The sequence below is a fragment of the Monodelphis domestica genome, chromosome 4 (genome assembly GCF_027887165.1).
Source record: "Monodelphis domestica isolate mMonDom1 chromosome 4, mMonDom1.pri, whole genome shotgun sequence".
Classification (NCBI taxonomy): domain Eukaryota; kingdom Metazoa; phylum Chordata; class Mammalia; order Didelphimorphia; family Didelphidae; genus Monodelphis; species Monodelphis domestica.
This window is the reverse complement of record NC_077230.1, coordinates 7,854,367-7,869,739: the sequence shown is the minus strand read 5'-3', so window position 1 is coordinate 7,869,739 and position 15,373 is coordinate 7,854,367. Positions and strand designations below refer to the sequence as shown.

Here is a 15,373-nt window from a genome sequence, read left to right as displayed (position 1 = left end):
TGACTTAGTAACCCTGCCTTTCTCAGAGGTGCAAACCTCTGAGAAAGGCCCATTAATTTGAGACTTTTTCCCTGATTAGGGTCTTAAAATTTCTACCTGGCTCAGAGGAAGCCAGAGTTGTCTCTCTCTCTCTCTCTCTCTCTCTCATTCCTTAATATCTTCCCTCTATTATAAATAAAACTACCATAAATTACATTTTACTTTAGTAATACACTTTGGGATTTAGAAATTAAATCCCTGGCGACCTCCTATGTAATTATTCAAGTCTAACCATAAATAAATTTAACGAGATTGAAGCAAACTTTTTAAACTCACTTTATTTTCCTTTTTAAAAAATTTGCTATATAGTTCTTGTAGGAATGTCTTACATGATTTCACATGTGTAATTGATATCTTGTTTGCCTTCTCAATGAGTAAGGGAGCATTTGAAGGCAATTTAAAATCCAAAAAATTTTTTAAAGAATGTTAACATTATTTTAAAAAAAGGAATTGCTGGATTCCCTGAAAACCACCATTGGAAAAAATATCACAGGTTCTATGTTTCAAGAAATTATAAATGAAAACTGTTTAGGCCTATTAGAATTAGAGAAAAATTGAAGATACAATTCAATGATCAATTACTGACAGAAAGTATAAAAGTCAATGTCATAACCAACATCCAGAGATCCTATACATAAGCAGACAGAAGCATTTCAAGTACCAAAGATCCAAGTACAAAGGATAACATTTGGAATTTTTTACTCTAAGAGATCTTTGGATATAATATTCTAAAAGGCAAAAGTTATGTCTTAAAATCAAGAATAAGTTACCTTTAAAAACTGAGTATAATCTACAGGGAGAAAAGTCAAAAAAGGAAACTAATCTAGTCTAATTTGTCCTTTTCTTCTTGAAGAGATGGTAGTTCTTTCAAATCAATGCTGCTTCTATCTTCTATCATCTGATTACCAAAATTCCCTTAAATTTGACAGGGAAAAAAAATTGAACTTCATTGGTCTGTACTTTAGACTCCATCCTGTCCACTTTTACAAAGTTGCATCAGTATCTCTTCTCTAGCCCATTTTCCAGTTTTCCAAAGAAACTGTGATTATCTCTTCTTCCAGTGCCCTAGAATGTTGTTCATTTATACTTGACTATTACTAAATTGAGTGCCTATCTTAGAAGTGAATTGAGTTGAACATCTCTCTTCAATACATTGAACTTTATTCCTTTCCATGTTGAACTTTTTGGATATATTATTTTTTTAAAGTGACTGGGCCAAGAAATACACTTCTCTGTGGTCACTGAAAATTTCTCCTTGCTTCACATACTTCCTGGAAATGAGATCATTATTTTTTCTTTCTAGTAGGTCCCCTAGAGAATTGGCCTTTTGTAGTTCTTTGGGTAATAGATATGGGAGAGCCTGAGGAACACATACTATTATATGGGGCACCAATTCATCTTTTGCTGCATCATGAAACAGTCTGAATACTTCCACCTATATCCCTGGTTCTTTCCTACAGACTACAGCAACTGAAGTCAATGAAGGGTGATGATGAGTTCTTCCAGGAAAGAAAGTACAATAGCAGTACACATTCTTGGGACTGAATCTATTGATGTATCTCTTGGGAAATATAAGGAATTAAATTTAGGGTTTGACTAAATAGTGAGAGTCCCAGAGTAATATCGTGGTTGCTGATTTAATATTATAATTCAAGTCAAAATGACTTTTAAAAGCGTTTTCCAAAAAGAGTGGAAAGAGTGAAAGTAGAGAAATACAAAAAGAGGGTAGAGAAGATATCTACCCTATCATACTAAATATTGCTCCGGGGCTTGGCTCAACCCTCTAGGGCTTGTTAACCCTCAACCAGAGGACCTGGAGTTCCACCCACATGGCCTCCTCCAAGAAGGGAAGGCCTGTCCAAAACTAATCTCTCTCCAGACACCAGGAAAGGAAGGCCACTCACCCAAGAGGCAGTCCAAGTCCCAAGTTACCCCCTGACTACTAAAGACAGCTGAAGACCACAACAACCTCTAGCCAAAGATCAGTACTTTTATAGTCCTTTTTGTCCCTTCCCCTCTTCACAGGGGCCAATCACAGCTTCCAAACTGCCTAGCACTGCCCAGGGAGGGCAGTGTCTGTGGGACTCACACTTCTCATCCTCTGAAGGTGTCAATTCTTATCATAGGCCTCTGAAGATGTCAACTTTTTATCATGGGATTCACAAGTTTCTGATTGTTGGGCCAGGATTCCTCAGATTATTGCAGATGAGTTGCTTAGGGTCAACAGATGTCACACAAGCTTCTATCAATAAAGAAAGCCTTAAGAGAGACTTTCTGGAGAGAATAGGAACTATTAGTTGAAAATTTAGAATCCTTGAGACAGAAATAGCTAAGAAAAAAGTATAGGGTGCTGAAACCAACATGCATCTCCTTCCCCATATTTTTCAGTGAGTGGTTCAAAAGTGTAAATAAAATTTTAGCTCAAGATTCAAGAAAAAAAATCAAGGAAATTTACCAAAGGAAAAACTAGAACAAATTTGGTTGTGACAAGCCCAGCTCTTATATGTTTGTATAGCTTTCAAATAGTTGTCAAAGTAAATTTTATACTGTGACTTCAGTGCCAAAGGTTTAAGGTGGAGACCATCATACCACATAACATTTTGCATTTTGGTTAGATGAAGTTTTTAAAAGTTTCCTCTGGGTGAAGTACACTATAACAGTGTCTTGGGAGAATCAAGTGTCCAAAGAAATCTTTTACATCAGAGGTTCTTACTCTCTTTGTGTGCTAAGGACTCCTTTGGCAAATTGGTGAAACCAGTGACCCCTTCTTAGAATGTTTTTAAATGCAGAAAATAAAATACAAGGTACTAAAAATTCAACTAATCATGGTGAAATACTACCTACCTATCAATCTGTGAGTTCATAGATGCCATGTTAAGATCTTCTGTTCAATATACATGTTTCCCCATGAATTTTTTTCTTCATACCTTTATAGGATATCCCCCTTCCCTGCCCTATCTGACCCATGATCCCCATATTTTTGCATTTCATGTTCCTGATTTTTAGATTCTGGGATCAGAGATGTTGAGCTCCTATTGATTTCTAACAGAAAATGAAAGCTAGCGCGGAATTTCTGTAGGTACAAAGCTGAGAAAATGTCAAGAACATGTTAAGAATTGAAAAAAAACCTGCCCCAACTATCCAGATATAGATACATGATTAATGAAATAAGTATTTGGTGGAAATGAAATTAAAATTTATTGTCATTATCTATTAGACATACAGCTAATTCATGTCAAATAACCAAACAGCAAGATATAGTTTGTAGTCACTCTTCAAGCCTGGGGTTTAGGTGCCTCTTCAAATATGGGGTCTGGAAATGAGAAAAAATAGTCATAATTATTACATATGTTAAAAAAAAGAGGGCAAGAAAAGGAATAGGTATAATTTCTATGAAAATATCATCTTGTAAATACAACATTTGGAAGATAAATATACTCTAATTCCTTTACATTTGAAAGATGAGAAAAAAACCACCAAACCTTGTAAGATTCTATTTAACTTAAAATTACAGCAAATTGTAACCATAATTAGCTGGAAAATACTGATATGTATTATTTTCCGCAATCTTAAATCAGGATCAGAAACTGCACAAAACAAATTATGAGAAGAAATCTAAGCAGGAGGCTTAGAAAAAAATAAATTTGAAAAAAATAGAGCTTAAAAAATCTAAGATAATAGTGATACCAGAAGAATGGTCAAAAAATTATGGATGTATAAAACCTCAACCTTGATAATTACTACCCCCAAGAACTTGAGCAAGTCATTTAACATCTCCAAGAGTCCTTTTCCTTCTCTGTAAAATAAAAAAGGATGAATAGGATGACTTCCAAAGTTCCTTTCCAGCTCTAAATTTAAGATCCTAGGAAACGTATGAAGAGATAAATGTGATCCCACAAAGGATGTACGTACCTTGTGAGATACAGGGGAAAATCTAATAAAAACTTTTTAAAGAGATAAAGGGAGTTGCTTTAGAGGGATAGCACAGTCACTCAAATTAGTCCTCTTCATTGACAGAAGAGCCATCACTGTTTAGTGCCATTTCATCAAGTAGTAAGAATTTTACCTGAGGTCACCACCTAAGTGTTTTATTTGGGGGAAAGAGAAAAGCCTTTCCAGAGATACATAAAATTTTGATATGAAAGGCTTCAAGATTTCCTCAGTGGAGTCATTTTTGGACAGAATGTTACTGTAACTATTAATAACTTGAAAAAAATTACCATGTTAAGTACATAGGAACCTTTAAGGAAATTTCTAGAATCTTATAAGGAATGTGGCAGAGAGAGTTCCTACGTTGATATGTCAAGGGCATTTAATTTCAAGAATTTCCTCTACTTATATAGATCAAAACTCTTCAATAATTTACATTCTTAATAGTCATTTGCAGCTCAAAGAGATTAAGGGATTTATCTGTGATCACATAATTAAGTAGTAGGAGAGGGCAGGATTTGAACCCATATATCCCTCATTCCAAATTTAGCAATATTATCTCTTATACTGTGCTTTTTAGAGAAAATTCATATCAGAATCAATAAGCAAATGACAATGACTAAAACCTATGATTTCACTCCTCTCTAATCCTACCTTATACTTCTACAATCCAAGATCTTATAAAGATGCCTTTTAAAAATTTTCATTCAGGGGCAGCTGGGTAGCTCAGTGGATTGAGAGCCAGGCCTAGAGATGGGAGGTCCTAGGTTCAACTCTGACCTCAGACACTTCCCAGCTGTGTGACCCTGGGCAAGTCACTTGACCCCCATTGCCTAGCCCTTACCACACAGTATTGACTCCAAGACGGAAGGTAAGGGTTTTAAATTAAAAAAAAAAAAATTTCATTCATCAAAACAATCAATAATCACATGAAAAAGTGTTCTAAATTCCTCCTAATCAGAGAAATGCAGATCAAAACAACTCTAAGATACCACCTTACACCTAGCAGATTAGCCAATATGACAGTAAAGGAAAATAAATGCTGGAGGGGGTGTGGCAAAATTAGGACATTAATGCATTGCTGGTATAGTTGTGAATTAATCCAACCATCCTGGAAGGCAATTTGGAACTATGCCCAAAGAGCGATAAAAGACTGTTTGCCCTTTGATCCAGCAATACCACTACTAGGTCTGTACCCCAAAGAAATAATAAGGAAAAATAAGTGTTCAAAAATATTCAGTCACACTTTTTTTTAAATTTAAAAATGTATTTAATTAATTAATTTAGAATATTTTTTCCATGGTTACATGATTCATGTTCTTTCCCTCTCCTCCTCCTCCCCCCTTCCCTGTAGCTGATACACAATTCCGCTGGGTTTTACATGTGTCATTGATCAAGACCTATTTCCATATTATTGATAATTGCACTCGGGTGATCCTTTAGAGTCTCCATCCCCAATCATATCCTCATCAACCCATGTGATCAAGCAGTTGTTTTTCTTCTGTGTTTCTACTCCCACAGTTCTTCCTCTGAATGTGGATAGCGTTCTTTCTCAAAACTCCCTCAGGATCGTCCTGAACTGCATTGCTGCTACTAGAGAAGCCCATTACATTCAATTGTGCCACAGTGTATCAGTCTCTGTGTACAATGTTCTCCTGGTTCTGCTCCTCTCGCTCTGCATCACTTCCTGGAGGTCATTCCAGACTCCATGGAATTCCTCCACTTTATTATTCCTTTGAGCACAATAGTATTCCCTCACCAATAGACACCAGAATTCGTTCAGCCGTTCCCCAATCGAAGGGCATCCCCTCATTTTCCAATTTTTGGCCACCACAAAGAGCGCAGCTATGAATATTCTTGTACAAGTCTTTTTCCTCATTATCTCTTTGGGGTACAAGCCCAGCAGTGCTATGGCTGGCTCAAAGGGCAGACAAGTCTTTTAGCTCCCTTTGGGCATAGTCCCAAATTGCCCTCCAGAATGGTTGGATCCATTCACAACTCTACCAGCAATGCATTCATAGCTGCACTTTGTGGTGGCAAAAAGTTGGAAAATGAAGGCTTGTCCCTCAATTGGGGGATGGCTGAATAAATTGTGGTATATGTTAGTGATGGAATACTTCTGTGCTGTAAGGACTGATGATCTGGAGGATTTCTATATGAATTGGGAGAACCTCAATGAACTGATGCAGAGTGAAATGAACAGAACCTGAAGAACATCGTACACAAAAAGTAAAACATTGTGCAACAATCCAGTGTAATGGACTTTGCTACTAGTAAAAGTGCAACAAGCCAAAACACTTCTGAAGGACTTATGGGGAAAAAAACGGTATCCACATTGCAAAAGAAAAACATATGACATCACTTACCACAGGTATATATGGGTAGGTGATTTGGAGTTTAGGATTTTAAAAGATCACTCTACAGCAAAAATGAATAATATGGAAATAGATATAAAGTGATAACATTTGTACAACCCAGTGGAATTGCTTGTTGGCTCTTGGCAGAGGGAGGGAAGAAGGAACGGAAATAAAATGAATCATGGAAACATGGAAAAATATTTAAAAACAAATTTTAAAAATTAGAAAGATTAAGGAAGAAAAAAAATTTCATTTCTCTCTATTTTCAGGTCATCACACCATTTGATATTCCAGACTGCCCATTTCAATAAGGTCTAATTTCATGTAGGTCTATCTAAGTTGTTTTTTTTTAATTCACCTGCTCATCATTTCTTACAGAGCAGAAGTACTCCATCACAATCCTGTGCCACAATGTACTCAGTCATTCACAAATCAATGGGCATCCCTTCAATCTCCAGTTCTTTATCACCTCAAAGAGAGTTGCTATTAATATTTTAGAACATATAGGTTCTTTTCCCCTTTCCCTAGCCTCCTTGGGAAATAGACTGGTATTGCTGAGTCTAAGGGTATACACAGTTTTAGAACTCTTTGGGCATAATTCCAGATTGCTCTACAAAATGGTTGGCTCAGTTCATAATTCCACCAACAGTGTATTACAATGTACACAACCATTAGTTCAATTGTATGTTATCTCATTTGTAAATATATATATTGGATATATTACACCCAAATATTATAATTTTTTTGATAGAAGGGAGTGAGAAAAATAAAATAAGCATTATAGAAAGAAAATTAAAGAAAATAAGCAATATGGAAACTACTATGTACCAGACACTAGGCTAAAGGCTTCACAAATATTATCTCATTTGATCCTCTGTTATTATTAGGTGCTGTTATTATTCCCTTTTTACAAATGAGTAAACTGAGGCAAACGGAGGTTAGGTGACTTGCCCATGGTCACACGGCTAATCTCTGAGACTAAATATGAACTTACATCTTCCTAGAGACCCCACAACTCTATCCACAGTGCCACCTACTTCCTCATTGAGATGCAAAATCACTTCTTTAGATAATTTTCTATTTCTATTCTGAGTAGTTTTTTATACTTGTTTGGTTTTTTACATGATACTACTATATAGCGTAAATATAATTTTTATATGACCTGGGAAATAAAAATACTTTGTCTTACTTTATGGAGATATTTGCTTTATTTCAGTGGTTTGGACCAGAACCCACAATATCTCCAAAGTATGCCAGCAAATTAATTTAGGCTAAATCGTCACTTTAATTATATTGGCTCTGCCTACCCATGAGCAATTAATATTACTCCAATTATTTAGATCTGGCATATAGCACTTTTAGCAAGTGAAACCTCTAAAAACTATGGATAAATTTAAGGATACCTATATTTTTTGGCTTTGCCATGAGGCCCATTATGATTAATGGCCTCACAAATGTTTCTAGAGTCTAGCCAGAGCCATAGAGCAGGCTCCTAGAACTATGAGAATAGGCCTCTCATTCTTCATGAAGGTGAATCACATTGTTGTTCCCATTTTTCCTCCTATTCCTTTGTGCCATATATCAATTACAATACTCAACAACCTCAAAGGGTAGATTTGGGAATGGAGGTTAACAAATTATAATTTTGCTCCTCTAGCAATCACTGAACATGAAAGAAACCAAGTGAAAAGACATGATCAATATCCTAAAGGCCTGCCTATGCAGGTTTGTCAGCCAACAAGCATTTATTAAATGCTTATTATGGGAGAGACACTGTACTAAGTGTAAGCAATACAAAGAAATGCAAAAGAACCTGCTCTCACAGCACTCACATTCTAATGGAAGAACTACATGAGAGTAACTAAGTACAAGCATACTAAATTGGAAGTAACTGACAGAGAAAGGCAGTATTAGTAGCATTAAGAAGAGCTAAAAGGGCTTATGGAAAGCAGGATTTTTGATATGACTTGAAAGAAGCCAGGAGACAGAGACGAGGCAAGAGGGCACTAAATATGGGGGACAGCCAGTGAAAATGCTCATTGGGAAAGTGTCTTGTGCACGGAATAGTAAGGAAGTTAGTCTCATTGAGTTATTCGTGGAGGAGGTTGAAGAAGGTCAGCAAGGCATAGGGGGCAAGTTTATGAAGGACTTTGAACACCAAGCAGAGGAATTTATATTTGATCCTGACAGGGACCCCTGGAGTTGACAAAATACAGGGAGCTTACACTGTTAGACTTGTGCTTTAGGACATTTCATTTGTCAGCTGAGTGGGGGGAAAACACTGGAGTCAAGAGACCTAAAAGCTAGTTTTTCCTTCAAAATGTTAAAACTAATTTTCTCTCTTTTTAAAAATTTATTTACTAATTTAGAATATTTTTCCAAAGTTACATGATTCATATTCTATCCCTCCTCTCCTCCACTCTCCCTCCCAAAGCCAGTGAGCATTTCTACCGGGTTTTACATGTATCACTGCTCAAAACCCATTTCCACATTATTATTTCCATAATAAGCATTTAATAAATTTGCAATTGTGATCATTTAAAGTCAACATCCCCAATCACATCCCCATTGAAACATGTGATCGATCGTGTTTTTCTTCTACATAAAACTAATTTTCTATCCTTCTAAAGGGCTTGATTTGGCTGTCAAAAATGTGTTATTCACCATTTCATGGAGATGCCTAAGTTTTGCATTTGATCTTCCTCATTTTCCCTTTCCTTGTTTAGATATCAACGTATCATAATTAGTCAGTCATTTGGAGAAGTATTCAACACCAAACAACAAGACTAGAAAAGCAGAGAACTGAAAAATTGTAGAAACCATGAAAAATAGCCCTCATCCTATATTCTTGTAGCTATCAAACAGAAAGACCTAGAAAGATCTAGATTTGAAAGATGTGATTCTACCACTTACTGAGCAACTCTGTGTATTGGTTCTAAGGCAGAAGAGCAGTAACAACTAGGCAATGGAGGTTAAGTGACTTGCACAGGGTCACACAGCTAGGAAGTATCTGAAGCCAGATTTGAACCTAAGACCTCCAGTCTCTAGACTTGCCTCTCAATCCACTGTGCCACCTAATTGCCCAGTGTTTTAAAGCAATCTCTTACACTCAAGTTTACATTCCATCTGGAAAGATAACAAGTACACATAGATCACAGTATTCCTCTGGAGAGAGAGGGTAATTCAATCTGTTTAAATACAAATCTATTTGACTAGACAACTTTATCTTTAAAAAAACAACCACCACCACCTCCCCCCCAACTCAGAATATCTTTGTGCTAACTTTAACACTCGACAGACCCTTGTAATGAGATGTTCTCCAAACTTAGTTTATATCTATTAAATCACTAAACCAGGTTTTAATTTGAAAATGAAAACGAAAACTTACCTTCAAATTTGAAAGTCGGGAATGTATTCATGTCTCCTTTACCATACATTTGCTTAAGCTTGAATAATTCCCTTTCCAGATCTTGTTGATATTCAGGACCTGTATCAACAGGTCCTCCAACTGTCCTAATAGGCAAAAGAATAAGAATTCCTTTTATCACTTACACATTTCACCAAATGTATTTGAGGAGAGAAACCTGATCTATGATTTTATCTGTATATGCAACTCAACTCTTAGGAGATAAATGAGCACCTCAAATCACGAACCATTTGAGATACAAGCAGCTACGATCAGGGTTTTTGCTTTAAGTAACAAGCAGATATTTGAATCTGAGCTTCTACTACCCTCCACTAGATCGCCTGCCAAACATTTGGTTTCATAAGCTACAAGGAGGCTGTCTCAGTATTGTTCAGTATTGATCTGGCCGTGTGAGCATCTGTATTGAATTGCTTTTGTTTCCTTCTTTAGTTTTGTCTTTATTATCAATTTTTTGGGTAAATTTCTTAACTTTTAATATGGATTCTGACAACAGGAATTGAAGGAGTTACAGCAGTAGCAGCAGCACACAGAGGTATTGCAGGAAATTAGTGGGGAGAAGACCAAGGTGGATGAGGTAATCCGTAGAAGCGAGATTAATGAATGTTGAGAATTTGAGAAAAAAATAAACAGTTTATTGAAAAGACACACCCAGAAAAAGTTGCAACAGGTCATGTGTTGGAGCTGTGTAATGACACTTGTTTCACACATTATCAAAACGTTCTGAAAGGGAGGAAGAAACAAATTTCCATGGAAAGGTTTTGGTTGAAACAGCCTTTAAGTGAAATCAAGGAAAGTGTGGCAAAACAGCCAAAATTCACTGAAGAACATGATGATAATTAAGTAAAATTAAAAAATAGCAATTAAGTTTAGCAATAAAGTTACATATCACAAGTAATGCGTGAGGTCAATTTTCAATTTAAATGCAGCATTACATGTGTAGAGAGTAAGTTATGTTAAGCGATTGGTCAGGAAATGAAAACCTCAGCATCTTAGCCTGATCTTGAAGGTAAATAACATTTCATAAGCAAGTTTTATTTCTTTACTTTCTTTTTTATTTTTTCTTATTATCTTTCTTATTGTCTATATTTCTTAGTATCTAAAAATATATATTTATTTGTTGTTTATAAAGTACATTTTTGTATTTAAAAGCACATAAAACAAAAAATTTGTGTTTTTGGGGGGGCCAGAACGGATTGTTTTTCCATTAATTTAAATAGGGAAATTGTGAACCTTAAAAATTCCCAGACCCTACTTCATAAGATTGGATTAAGACCATTCCCCATTTGGGCAGTGAACTCTACTTAGATCAAAAATGTGGGGGGCAGCTGGGTAGCTCAGTGGATTGAGAGCCAGGCCTAGAGATGGGAGGTCCTAGGTTCAAATCTGACCTCAGCCACTTCCTAGCTGTGTGACCCTGGGCAAGTCACTTGACCCCCATTGCCTAGCCCTTACCACTCTTCTGCCTTGGAACCAATACACAGTATTGACTCCAAGAAGGAAGGTAAGGGTTTAAAAAAAAATGTGAAGACCTCTCTACTCCAAGGGTACTTAAGCCTTCTTTAGGGGAAAAAACTCCTTGCTGAACAATGAAAAATACTTAAGCCATGCCTATTTTTAGAACTAATACAAAGGGGTGCTAAGTACCTATAAAGGTCAGGCAACTTGTGAATTTACAAGGAACAAAGAGGTGAGAACTTACTCAGAGATTTTAGTCTACTCAGGTGTGAATTCAGAATGGGCTGTCCTTTGGAAAACGTCTACTGTGATTGGTAGATGGGAGAACTTAGGGGAGGTGACATAGGAGAAAATGCCCTTTAAATAGGAGCTCAGAGACATTCAGAGGGAGGATTGAGCTGGTGGACTCAGCTGAGATGGAGCTGGCCTCGTGTCACTAGAATCCTTGCTTGGAGAGATCTTGTGGTGAGTGATTAAGGACTGACTGATCTTTTCTCAAAGAGCTTAGGCCTGGGTTGGCCAGGACTGGCCAGGGCCGGATTATCCCTTTCTCATTATTCCCTCTTTTTCTCTCTTTCTTTAATTCCTCATTGTATTAATTAATTAAAATCTGTAAAAAACCCAGTTGACTTGGGTATATTTCATAATTGGGAATATTTCCCTGGCGACCACCTTATATATTGATTTAAAAACAAGACACTGTCTTGAAAGCATATTTTCTGCAGTCACAATTTAAACCATCCACTCTTATATCTACTGCAATTTATATCTTCCACTCTTTTAATCACCACATTTTATGACCATAACTATTTTAATTATTACAAAATATGATTGACACATGACCAAAGTGAATTACAAGCTTAGCCATGGAATGAATTAAACTCGTGTGTCAAGGTACCACTGTACCTGGAGCACTGAGACACTAAGAGGTCTCACACTAGAATGTGCCAAAGGGGAGGACTTCCTGACTTCAAGGTCTTCCTGACTTCAAGGCAAGACCTCTAGCCCAGTGATGACAAACCTATGTCACAGGTGCCAAAGATGGCACACAAAGCGCTCTCTGTGGGCATGTGGCCATCCCCCAGTTTGTTAGTAGAAAGGCAGAGGGACTTGAGTGGAGCTACTCTCCTTCCCCTTCTCCACTACTGAGGACATTTTTTCACATCCCCTGTTACTCTGTCCAGCAGCCCAGTGGGAGTGCACAGGGGATAAGGTGGTCTACTCACAGACAACAGAACTGGAAGGAAGCAGAGTGCTTGGGCCACTCCCCTACCCCTCTCTACACTCTCTGAGAACATTTTTTAGTTCATCACCCCTCCACCCAGTAGCCAATGGCAGCACTTCCTCCCTCCCCTGGGTGGGGTAAGGGGGTGAGTAGGGCACACCTGGCATTCAGTCTCTGGTGTCAGGGGGGTGGGGTGGGGTGGCAGGGCCCAGCAATCCATCTCTAGAAAGTTTAGCCATCACTGCTCTAGCCATTATATCATCACTTCTTACTAAACAGAGGTATTATCTGATTTCAAACTAATTAATTTGATTATAACAATTGCTATAATGCCAAATCAAGAGCAAAGTATGACCATCAGCTAATGAGCATAGTATAGGAAGTGTGGTAAAATGAATAGAATAATGGAACGGGTCAAAAGACTTAAGTACAAATCTTGGTTCTGATTTCTATTGGCTTGTACAGTACCTAGACATTTTTAAGTACATAAAGATTAAGAACAGAGAAAAATACAAAGAAATATAACCCATTTATGAGGAAAGACATTAATATTTAGAGAATGAAGAAAAGCTTCATGAAGGTACTACTTGAGCTATGTTTTAAAGCAGGAAAATCTAGGAGGTGGGGGTGAAAAGGATGTACCGTCTTGCATGCATGGATGAAAACCATAACTACAGCAGAAGCAGTAGATAAAGTATAATATGTATATGAAGACAAGAGATAAGGCACTTTTTTTTTCTTCAGGAGTGTGGGCAAGGGAGTAAAATATAAGAAGAATGAAAAAATAAATTAGGGTCAATTCACCTACTACCTTCTGGGAGAGGAGATGTTAAAAAAAGGTTTTCCTAGTTCTTCCAAGAGCTTTTGCTTTCCCTTCTCAGAGTACTTAGTAACTACTTTGTACTTATCTTGTATAAACAAATATATGAACAAACACATATAAATATGAACATATATACCATTTTAGCATAATTAGCATAGAATAATATTTGATTTTAAAGGTTTCACCCAGATTAAGTCTATAGCAATTTAATTAATGAATTACTAGAATAAAAAGCTTCTTAAAAGGCAGTTATTTATGTAAAGTATTCTCTTATAAGCAACAGCTGTACAATGAGGTTTTCGTATACTTGAAAGCATTTACCAAACAAAAAGATTTTTATTGCAATCACAGAAGATAAAACTTTGAATATCTAGAAAATATTGTATTTCATTTCTACTTACTGTCTTTTCGATTTATATTCTCTAATCTTTTCTACAAAGAGTTTTTGAACAGGATCAAGTTCCTTGCTAAATGCAATAGCTGTCATAGTAATGTTCCTTTGAGAATACACTGAAGTTGCAGACTGAACAAGAGATGAAAATCTGGAGAGCCTGTTAAGAGCCATGATGATCCTGAAGATAAATTAATAGAATCAAACAAATAGGTTTAATAGGTTGCAAATTTTTATGTGCTGTAAAGTACAATGGGATTCTAATTATATCATCCAAATGGGTTAAATCATATCAATACTTGATAAAAAATAATATGCTTCACTGTACCCAAGAACTTTCTATATGCATATGTATATATATATATCTATATACATGAATATTGGTGATATATATCTCTCTGCACAGAAAACAATATTCATCACCACTATTCTTTATTTAAAAAATCCTTTCATGTTTTAAACCCCTTCCTTTCAGTTTTTTATATTCCTATTCATATAAAAGGCTACAATAAATTAGTCTGTGGAACCCCAAAATAAACAATCATAAGGAACTAAAATTTGATCATAGTTAAAAAATCCGACACTTCAGCTACACCTAAGTTATGGAGGCAGTCATGGGTTAATTGGAAAAATAATAAGGTTAAAAACATTAAGGGTTAACCCAACCAATCTGTGTATTTAAAAAAAAAACACAATGATACTTAGGCTCAATTCCCAGCTTGCCTGCTGGGATTTAATTATGTAACAAAGTTACCTCCAATTATTACCATAGTCATAGATATCCATTTATACTTTACTCTTCAATTTACATAAACATATCCATATTCTTTTTGGATCTGTTTCTAAGTTCAGGTAGCAAACGTTAAAGATTTTTAAATCCCTAACTACTGCTCTATATTAGACATTTAGAGCTAGAAGAGATCTTAAAAAGGTCATCGAAATCCATTCCCCACAGATTTTACAGATGAGGGGCTCAGAAAAGTTAAGAGCACTTCATACTTCACCCTTAAACAAGCGGGGCGCACGCAGCAGGAAAGCCTAGGGCCCAGAAATAAAAGCCTTCTCCCAGTCACTAAGTAGTCCTAGGAGTGACCTTGGACCCTCATTGGTGTCAGACGACTCCCCCCATTCCTCACTTCCCAGCAACAGGATATTTCGTTCCTGCACCCTGACCAAGCAGGGTCAGTTCATTACTAATTTTTCCCCTAACAAGTTAAGGAATGCAAATAGATCCCGGGGTCTGAAGGCCGGAATGGGGTACCAAGGGCAAAGAGACCGGTTCTTTTCCACAAGACGTGAGGCTCTAAAGGGAAGAGTAAAGCAAGCAATCACTCACTTTTCGCAGCTTTACTGGGTGCAGGGGTGGGTACTACCAGCCCTAGGACTCAAGAGAGTACAAGAACGAGCCTGACCTACCTGGCCCTACAGCTCAGCCACAGTCACCTTGCAGGTCTAGTAGTCCCGAATACTTGGAGCCACTCGAATTCTACTTCCGGTATTTGCTCCGCCCCTCCTAGCTTCCCCACCCTCCGAATTGCATTATGGTTCACCGATACTCTCACGGGCTCTCGCTACTTGCCGGAGAAGGAGGAACGTTGGAATACTACTGTAATTTTAATCGGCCAAGGTGAGATCCGCGGCGGGTTTTTCGGGAGGAAATGGAACGGAAAGTGCTTCCGGGTCCCGTGACGAACACCCCGGCCTCCGCCATCTTTTTTTGTCCCTT

The 15,373-nt window shown here is 37.1% G+C and overlaps 2 protein-coding genes across 4 annotated transcripts in view; one reads left to right on the top strand and one right to left on the bottom strand.

Annotated features, from left to right (window-relative positions):
* Window positions 1-3,213: 3,213 nt before the first annotated feature.
* On the bottom strand, window positions 3,214-15,365 carry ATP5PF (ATP synthase peripheral stalk subunit F6). Of its 3 annotated transcripts, none has more exons than XM_056826003.1 (4): window positions 15,227-15,365; window positions 13,658-13,828; window positions 9,715-9,839; window positions 3,214-3,352 (listed from the first exon to the last, which is right to left on the bottom strand). In XM_056826003.1, exons 2-4 carry the CDS (start codon window positions 13,819-13,821, stop codon window positions 3,315-3,317), a joined length of 327 nt encoding a protein of 108 aa, XP_056681981.1. In that variant the 5' UTR covers window positions 13,822-13,828; window positions 15,227-15,365; the 3' UTR covers window positions 3,214-3,314. The 3 variants fall into 3 exon arrangements, with proteins under 3 accessions (XP_056681981.1, XP_007493226.1, XP_007493227.1); XM_007493164.3 differs by lacking the exon at window positions 15,227-15,365 and adding an exon at window positions 15,064-15,202; XM_007493165.3 differs by lacking the exon at window positions 15,227-15,365 and adding an exon at window positions 14,984-15,121.
* The window catches only part of GABPA (GA binding protein transcription factor subunit alpha), a 69,306-nt gene continuing 69,078 nt past the window's right edge, over window positions 15,146-15,373 (top strand). The window contains exon 1 of the mRNA XM_001363838.5: window positions 15,146-15,274. The gene's annotated coding sequence lies outside the window, so the exon portion shown is untranslated. The remainder of the gene's footprint in view (window positions 15,275-15,373) is intronic.